The sequence below is a fragment of the Coffea arabica genome, chromosome 1e (assembly GCF_036785885.1).
Source record: "Coffea arabica cultivar ET-39 chromosome 1e, Coffea Arabica ET-39 HiFi, whole genome shotgun sequence".
NCBI lineage: Eukaryota > Viridiplantae > Streptophyta > Magnoliopsida > Gentianales > Rubiaceae > Coffea > Coffea arabica.
In genome coordinates, this window is record NC_092311.1 from 32,639,276 (window position 1) to 32,648,697 (window position 9,422).

Genomic DNA, 9,422 nt, shown 5'->3' on the forward strand with positions numbered 1-9,422 from the left:
GACAAACTAAAAAGACTACAATTACAATACATCCTATCGCTAAAACATTCTTTTCGCATACTGATAGTTAATTCTTTTCAGAAATGAACAAATAGGGAGAACAATTTGTCAACTAGACAGAGACCAACTCAAGCAAACAACCCTAGGCCAAAATATCTACTAAGCTGCAAAACATCACACGATTAAATCAGCAGGCTCCAGAGCCTATGATCCTCAAATCATTCATGAGTGGCACCACCTTTCACTTGAAAAAACCCAAGCACAATCATAAATCTCCCTTACATGAGCGCCAATCTTCCCATGAGATAAGAGCTTGGTTTTTTCTGGAAATTTCCCCAGCAATTCCAACATGGAAGGAAATACTAGACACGAGAAGAGTCATCCGATGCAAGCATGAAAACATTTTACTAGCTAGGAGAAGAAGAGAACAAGACATGCAAAGCAGACAAGGTAAACAACCAAGCCCCATCTAATCTGACAGCATCAGCAAAAGCGACAGAAATCACTCATTTGTTCACATAGACTCCTGAATAAAATCAATCCTATGCCATCCTAAAATGGGTGGCCAAATAAAATTGCAGCACAATCAAGAGAATCTCAGAGGCCTCCACTGCAGCAATAAACAAAGAGCAGAAAGGAAATTAACAGTATCCTCCAGCTGTAATCATACAAAATTAGTTAACCTGCATACATAAGGGCTTCTTTCTCTTAACCCATATCGGAACCTCAAACATCAAAAGGAAGTGATTAAAATCTTCTCCTTGGGCTTCTAGAGCGATGACCACGTGGAGATCTGCAAAATTTAGACCCAAAAAGTTAAATCTCACAAGTAATTCCAATGCTCAACTCTTAGTATCCTACACTAATATGACATACACATGTTCAAGACCAAAAACATTAATCACATCCCAATATCGCTTGTCATCCAAAGTGCAAAACATCCACCTCATAACTCATTTGTTGAAGAAACTAAAAAATTATATGACTTCACACATCCAAGGTCAGAACAAATGGGAGACGAGAATATCCACCATAGCAGGAAAAGATGCTAATTCCCCACAAAGATCATCCAGTCTGGAAAATTGCTAACTTGAAAACGAAATTGTGATTTGTTACTTCTAAGTGGGAAAAGATGCAAACAATGTCAGGCAAAAGAAAAAACCCTAGAAAACTGATTCTCAAACCTAGTTTCCCAAAAAAAAAAAAAAAGGGTACCATAAACTGGCTTTGCAAAAAATACCAGTTGAATGAAAGAGAAAAGAAACAGCACTTTTGACAATAATAGAAACACCCAAAGACCACATAATTCTACAGTCATCATGATTTTCAAGTATTCATGTAACAGGAAATACACATACATACTACTATATTTGTTCATTTTAATGTCATCTAACATATGCAGAATTACACACTAACAAAGCCTTATTGACCTGCAACGTTTATGGCATAAATTAATAAATCAAATTAGATGTTCTGCAAACATACCTCCTCCTCATATTCTTCCTTTTAAATGGACCTTTGCTGAATGCCCAATCAACATGTATAGTGTGGGTGTAGAATTCAGTTCCATCCATTTCGTGTATGGCTTTCTCTGCTTCTTCGCGGTCCTCGTACTCAATAAGTGCATAACCCTGCACAAACCAATTCAATATTAATTCTTTTGCCACCCCAAAAAAAAAAAAAAAAAAGTCCAAGGAACAGCAAACAAAGTCACGTAAAAGACTCAAGGAAACCGCCAACACAAAACTGAAAAGCAGAAGAAAATATGTCTTTGTAAGTGAAGATAGAGTTCATTACACAAACACATGAGCCCTTAGTGAACAAAATCTAATTTCAAGTAAAAACAACTTATATATTTAGTAGCAAGGCAAAAGATTCAGAGATGCACGACAGAAAAGTGTGTTCCAATTATGTGGTACATGTTAGGGCATATATAGTGCGATCTATGAGCAAACTCCCAGGCTTTTAGCTGCAAAGAACAAGACTGTATAATTCATTATCTTTTCCTCAGCTAGCTATTTTACTTTTCTGGGAGTTTGTAGAGGGTCCTGAAGTTCATGATTGACAGGAAATTCAATTCTATTTTAGAAGAGAAGCTAGACTAGAAAAATATTCTACACCTTACAAATTTATGCTTACCTTGACAAATCCAGTCCTGCGATCAAGATTCAAATGCAAGTTTTTAATCTCTCCAAACTCACGAAATGCATTCAACAGCTCATCTTCTTGTAACTCTTCATGAACTCCAGTAACCAATATAATCCATCCTTCGATTGCTGCATAAATCATTACCAACAAAATTTTTATTAGCATTTTAAATTTTTCAAAGAATAACCCTAAATCCAGAGCATCAAAGGTAAAGGCCACTACGTAATAAAGCAAAAGCCTCCAAGAGTTTGATAATGTGGTCATTCCATCTTTTTTTTTATTTCTTTTTTGCAATACAATATAAGTAAATGCATTAATAGGCCAATTATGTATTACAGTTTTGACCTTCTAGGAAAGTCATGCATAATTATTGTAAATTAACAAACTTTATATAAATAATTCAATTTCCCACAACATATGTTTCATATTTCATCCTTTCTCCATTTATTGCCCAACTTAGTGACCAATTAACCTGGGCAGCTAATTTGACTGATGCACATATAAGTTCATTATTTCATGAAAAAACTCAATACATTTGAGGCCATTCAATGTACATGAGAATAAAAGGGCTTTAAAAAGGCAGTCTCAAGGGAAGCAAGAGCTACACTATGAGCAAAAACCATTTTCAGTTTTCCTTTGTCAAAGAATGGGATAGCAGCAGCTTTTTAAACCTTCAGAAAATTGAAACCCAAATCATAAATTTTGTAATTTCCTTGACAAGTATAAACAGCCTTATGATTAAAATCCTGAATGTGATTCTAATGCAGAATAGGCAACAGGAGTAGTTAGATTTTGCAGGCTGGCTGCATGTTGTCAAGACCATTGAAATGTACTGGTCCAAAACATTTCATCACTCAAAGGGAAAGGAAGATTCCTTAGTATCTGCTCACACTGGTTGCGATCCTGAATGTGATTCTAGAGCAGAATAGGCAACAGGAGTAGTTAGATTTTGCAGGCTGGCTGCATGTTGTCAAGACCATTGAAATGTACTGGTCCAAAATATTTCATCACTCAAAGGGAAAGGAAGATTCCTTAGTATCTGCTCACACTGGTTGCGACACATTCCCCTTAAGCAAATGCCTCAGTAAGGAAAAACAGGGCTTTTGCTCATTATAGGACTTGATCAAACATATCACCACATTAAAGGGTCCTCTTGGATGGTGTATTCTATGGATGTTTGCCTGAAATTTTACTGTAGCTCACTATAGCCGTCTTAGGAAAATATTGATGTTAGTCTGCATGATGTGGGAATGTTGGGGGAGGGTGCTGGTAGAAGAGGGAAAGGGGTGCGTGTCATTGGGCATTTTGGGGTGTTTTTTCTAGCGTTTCTGTTCTAACAGGTTTCTGTAGATATGTACACCTACTAAAGTATAAATGTCCATAATGGGACCACACTAACACAGTACATACTCTGTTCAAAACTTATTGTACCAGATTGAAGCTAGAGAAACTAATGACACAGCTTACTGCTCAAACTGGGTTATGATGAGAACACAAATCCTAAGCTTCCCCTGCCAAAGCCTAGACCTCTTCATTGATTATAACTGTGGCTGAACATAAAGTAAATGAAGCAACACCACCACATAACGCTACTTATAACTGGACTTTCCGGTTCTTTTTTATCTCAATCCTACAAACAACGCCAACATACGGCTTCCAAAAGATTCAACCAAAAACCTTGAAATATATATGAACCTGTGCATTTTCCCCATTGGTCCCATTGCCTTCATACATGGATAACAATGATGCCCAATCAGGACATATTAATTGCTACGAACACATTACCCATAGTACAGAAAAACAGTCACCAATGTTGAACAAGAAGTATTTACTAAAAGCTTGTCAAAACAAAAGGCTGAACTAACAACTAACAGCCAAAAAGAAGATGTTACTGTGTAAAACCAGTAAGAGACAAACGTCCATAATGTCCTCCCACAACTCCCAGAAAGACTTTCTCAGAGCATCACGATCACTCAAAACCCCAGAAGAATACTACTCCCAGATCCTTTCTGTCTTCATACTTCCATGTGCTGCTCAAAACAGATCATTATAAATAAAATTATGATCCCAAATATTACCCGCTCACACATCATAGCACATGTACACGAATTACGCTTGTATTTTTGCCTATATGAAGAGAGGTTTATATATGGTGCTTTTGCACCAAAACCACCAAGAAAGCCGGATTAAGACTTAATTCTCCAAATTCGTTTCTTCTATTCTCACAAAGTACTACGTTTTTCACAACTTCCAAGCAACCAAAAAAACCAATTCTTAGCACCAATTGATAATGGAAAGAAAAAACGGAGACGAACACAAAAAAAAAAAAATAACAAGTAAAAATTCAGAAATACAACACCTTTCTCCTCCCCACAAAAAAAGTCATAAAACCTAGCGACCCAGCAGGACAAAAAAAAGCCAAAACAATTCCCAAAACAGCAAAAAAAAAAAAAAAACCCCCCAAAAATGCGCTACTACTGGAAAAAATGTAAAGAACGCCGAAAATTGAACTAACATCGTTCAGGACCAGGGCCGCCTTCGGAGTCCAGCGAGTCAAAAGGAGCAGACATGCGAGCATTTCGGTCAGCAGTGGTGGCCTCCTCACGGAAGCCGCGGCCTTTAGTCTTCTTAGCGGCGGAGAAGGAGGAAGAGGAGCCGCCGGTGATGGCGGACTTGAGCTTAGGAATTGGTGCCCGAGGCGAAGCCGCCCCGTCGACGTCCTCGTCCATCAAATCGTCATCCTCCGGCTCGAAATCCACCGCTTCCACCTCCGGATTAGCCATTAAAGCTGGTCACGAAATAGTAGTATCACTCTCTCGAGAGGGAGACTTCTTTAGGGCAAGATTTTATTTTGGGGATTTTAAAGAGGAAAATAGGGGCGAAAAACTTCAAATTGATTAAAAGTTTTGCCGAATTTTTTTGAAGGGTGAATTGTAGATTAGGATGGTGTTTCAAGCCCATGATGACTATGTTGTTTTACTTTATTACCCTTTCCAGATTTGTTCATAAGGAAAAATTGTAGTTTTGGTCCCCAATCTTTAACCCATGCGCGAATCTAGTCCCCAATCTATTTGTCAAAGCAAATACGGTCTCCAATCTATTCAATTTTGCATGAAAGTGAGCAATTGACAGATTTCATCCAATTATTCAGGGAATAACGATGAGTGCAGTCATGTGCCTCCGTATAAAAGCCTTTTATCAACATAAGTAGATAAAGAGCCGAAGGGCTGTGATGAGCTGGAGGTTTTCGTCGTCCTCTCACGTGGCCGGCATGTGGATTGGAAGCATTATGTTGTTCGCGCATCGCGCGTTAGCTTCCCATTAGACCTTCTTCTAACCCTAAATCAAACCCAACCTCTGAGGCACCGCTTCTCATCTTCTCCTCTTCCTTTTCTTCTCTATTTTCTCTCCTCTTCTCCTCAGACTCTCTCCGTTCCTGTCCTTTTCCTCCCTCTCTCTCTCTCTCTCTCTCTCTCTCTCTCGTGCTTTCGCTCGTATTTATTCTTGATTCCACGACCTCTGAAAGCTTCAATAAAACCTCCAGACGAGTGAAGATCCGCACAAGTCTAGATTAGTAGTTCATTTTGGAATCTCATTACTTGATTCGATGTTAACCCTGATTTTGTTTCTCTTAACTTTTGCCGGTGATTTCGCTTGTGAAGGCCACCAAATTTCTCATTTTCTCTAAAATCTGGCCTCAAACAACCCTTTCCATTCCAACACATGGGCGGGTCAACAGAATCCTAATCAACAGTAAGCTCTCAAGCTTCGCCCACCGCCGCTTTGTTCTTCTTTTTCTTCCCCATGCTGCGCCGTTCTTTGCAGATGCTTGTAGATCGATAGTTGATTGTGATTTGTGTGTGAAAAGTGCAGGTTAAGGAGGGAAAAGGTAAGAAGAATCAGCAGCGATGGTGGTGCCTTTGCTTTCTTGATTTCTCTATATCTGTTTTTTCGTTATTTCTCCCAATTCCATATTGAACTTAGAAGTTGCCGAATCAATATTTTCTCTAAAATGTATTTTTTTCCATGAAACAGAGATGACCAGTGGGATGCTGCTCGTGGAATTCTTAGTATCTGATCTCATCAATTTTTTGGGTTTTCTTTTATAGTGGTATGGCCAAACCTCTTTGGGTTTTTTGTCTCCTTTCTTATCTAATCTTTTTCTCCTCTACTCTTTTATTATTTTTATCAATTTCATGCGCAGGTGCTGCAATTGGACATTTCTTTGGTTCTTTTCGCTCGCACGCTTGTCTCATCAATTTATTGGAAGTGGTTCAGGTTGTTATGGGATAATGTAATGAGTTTACGTTTCTTTAGATTGAGGCTGATTTACAGATGGTAATTTATAATTCTTCAGTTTTTTATCACTCCCCGTCTACTTGAAATAAATTTTGAATTCAGACTTAATTTTTGTTTTAAACCTGTTTTCTTTTTTTTTTTGGCAGAATTCCATGTTCAGGATGGAAAAAAACTACTTGATTACGTGGCTGAACATATTCAATAGGTGAGTTTGTGAATTCTCATTATTTAGGATTTTGACCATTCTTAATGATTGTTTCTCAACCATATACTTTTTATTAGCTTTAATCTGAATCGGATGGAGTTGTCATGGTCTTATCTGTCATTTAGTCTGGTTAGTGGAGATGGTTTGTTTGACTTTCAAGAGTGTTTTAAGAAGTCCTATGTTTTTTATAAAGTGGCTGTGTATTTCCACTATAATTTGTAAATTAGTTGTTAAATATATGGTTAGTGCTTTATATCTTGTTGTAGCGCTTGAAAATTGTCTAGCGGTCCTTAGGATTCCATCTCTTGGTGCTGATTGGTTGGCTTTTTTATGAATGTCTCATGGAGTTTGTACCATGACCAATCATATGTAGTTGATCACCTTGCTTATGAAAGGGAGTGGTATTTGCTACATGCAAAGTAAAAGAACCTTTTGAGCATCCAAAGAGGCTTTGATTTTGTCAGTGATAGAACAAGGATTTGCTTAATATGAATTAACAATTCTATTCTGTACCAGAGCTTGAACATCATCTTCCTTAAATTGATGACTTGAAATTTTGTCTAGGGATTTTATTAGCTAGAGACTATGCAAGAGCTCTTGCATGAAATTTCATTAGTGTTAAGATTGGTAAAATCACGTAGGACACTACAAATTTGACTACATTGATGGCACATATCTTATCCAATTACTGTTTTAATATTTGTAGAAATTTTACACTGTCTTTAAATTGTTTTTCAGTAGTCTATGATGCAAGAGGAGGATTCCTAAAACTAATAGATTTGTAGATGTAAATTACAGCTCCAGTAGCTATTAGCTGTTGAGGAGTTAGGTCTATCTTTGCAAATGCTAATATCATCAAAGAATGGTATGGCATACATTACAACTGAACTTTATTACATTATTGTTGCCACACATATGTACTAAAGTAAAGTCATCCATTTTAAATCTTTTTTCTTTGAATTGGCAATCAGGAAGCAAGAGGTAGAGCAATACCAAAGAAAAATTCAGTTGTAAGCAAGTTCTTTACAATATATTATGAGTATACAAGAGAGTTGCAGGTTTAAATTGTATTCACTGTTTCTGAATTGTTTTGAGCTATCTATGTGATTGGCCATACCATTCTTGAAGAAGGCAAAATACTTGTTTTACAATATATTATGGTGAACACAAATCTCATTTTATCTTTCCATACCTATCTGTGTGATATCGCAGGAGTGTTTCTTTTACTGCTTTTGTCTTCCTATTATTACCTACTAATCTGTTTTACTATCAGATGTATGAAGTCAAGCCTTGTGTATGGTTTAGTGGTTATCTTTTTGGCAGGTACATTTAGACTTGTGTGACTAATTTTGTTAAACGGTTAGACTGGTTTGTTTTATATAATTACAATAGGAATGACATTGATAGTTTGATCACAGGTACTTTTTGTTTGATTGTTACCTATTAATATATTTGTCTCAATAGTAGACACATGAATCCAGAACTGTCTTGTGATTTAGTAGTTATTTATATTCTAGGTAGGCATTTTGAAACTTGTATGCCCATTTTTGTTAAAGTGTCTACCTCAGCTTGCTTTATAATGCAGAAAAGTCATTGCTAATCTGACCATAATTATTTATTTGATATCTTTGTGGCTATATAGGTATAGTTTTTAAGCTTTTGTTCTCTATCTTTTGTCTTTTTCTTCATTTTGTTCCCTTCAGAATTTTGCTTTTAATGACTCTGGTATGTTATTTTTGTTCCTTCAAACTGAATCCTCATTCCTTGTTCAGTCGTGTAATATTCTTACATGCATGGTTTAGACTTGTTTCTATCCTGCTTTTACCAAAAAAAAGTTATTGAGATTGCACGCCATTACATATAGACTTTGCTATCCATTCTAGGAGAGAATTTTTCATCTCTTTGTTTGACTGCACAATGCATGGATCAGCAAACACTTTCCAAGACAATTACATCATCTATAAATCCCTTTCTTAGCCATGATTGCACGATTCTTAATTGTTTTTTATCAGTTTTATACTCCTGTGTGTAAGTATTGTTTGATACGTATCTATATGCATGTTGTATTTTAAATTCTCGGCATTAGAACTTTATTGTGATCTAATTGAAACTTTTCATAAATTTGTTGCTTGTAGGAAGTTTCAAAGTCTGCTGATTGTTCCCTTGAGGAAAGCACAACTCCAACGATAGTATTGCAGAATGAGAGCAAAATTTATGTCATCGAAATGATAGAAAAGAATTTCCATCAAAACTGAAATTTGCGGCTGATCATTCTCTCGAAGAAGGCGAAATGCTTGTTTTTCTTCCTCAATCCAGCAATTCTTTTGCTGCTGTTGTCCTTAACAAAAACGAATTGAAAATATGTATCTATGGCATTATAAAATTTATTCTGTTTCTAAAATATATAATGTAATTTGATTGTGGTTAGCGCATGTTGCTTTCTTGTGAGCCTCTTCTCCATTAAGTTATTTCATCGTTAGTTCTTCCTTAGCTATGAACTTGCAGGCATGGGCATGAAAAATATTTATATCACCACGCACCGCGCGGTTTGTGCCTCCTAGTCCTTTTTTAAACTCAGAAAAGGGTAAAAAATGGTCAACTATCGTTATTTTTGTTTCTCTATTCGTTAGTTAAAAAGGAAAACATAGATTAACACTGGTAATAAACAAAATAAGAGTGATTTTGGAGTTAAGATTGGTTCATAAAGCCAAGGAAAGAGAATGAAACTACTTTGTAGCCAAACTCTTCATGACTCAACCTAGCTTCCTAC

General features: G+C 36.6%; 1 protein-coding gene and 1 long non-coding RNA gene across 3 annotated transcripts; one reads left to right on the forward strand and one right to left on the reverse strand.

Moving 5' to 3' along the window:
- Positions 1–451: 451 nt before the first annotated feature.
- Positions 452–5,069, reverse strand: LOC113701993 (RNA-binding protein Y14). The gene is made up of 4 exons (XM_027222924.2): positions 4,664–5,069; positions 2,140–2,276; positions 1,486–1,631; positions 452–793 (listed from the first exon to the last, which is right to left on the reverse strand). Exons 1-4 carry the CDS (start codon positions 4,929–4,931, stop codon positions 748–750), a joined length of 597 nt encoding a protein of 198 aa, XP_027078725.1. The 5' UTR covers positions 4,932–5,069; the 3' UTR covers positions 452–747.
- A 411-nt stretch (positions 5,070–5,480) lies between these two features.
- Positions 5,481–9,084, forward strand: LOC113702004 (uncharacterized). 2 transcript variants are annotated; one of them, XR_003451042.2, is made up of 6 exons: positions 5,481–6,037; positions 6,184–6,259; positions 6,353–6,486; positions 6,594–6,652; positions 7,624–7,662; positions 8,788–9,084. It is a non-coding gene; the product is annotated as an uncharacterized lncRNA (long non-coding RNA). The 2 variants fall into 2 exon arrangements; XR_003451047.2 differs by lacking the exon at positions 7,624–7,662 and having other exon boundaries at positions 5,485–6,037.
- Positions 9,085–9,422: the final 338 nt, after the last annotated feature.

What these genes read in the sequence shown, in the direction of transcription:
- LOC113701993 (XM_027222924.2), bottom strand. Translation starts at nt 4,931, where the DNA reads ATGGCTAATCCGGAGGTGGAAGCGGTGGATTTCGAGCCGGAGGATGAC. An exon ending in GCAGGACTGGATTTGTCAAG is followed by an intron (nt 1,632 to 2,139) that starts GTAAGCATAAAT and finishes TGGTTTGTGCAG; the next exon opens with GGTTATGCACTTATTGAGTA. An exon ending in AGGAAGAATATGAGGAGGAG is followed by an intron (nt 794 to 1,485) that starts GTATGTTTGCAG and finishes TAAATTTTGCAG; the next exon opens with ATCTCCACGTGGTCATCGCT.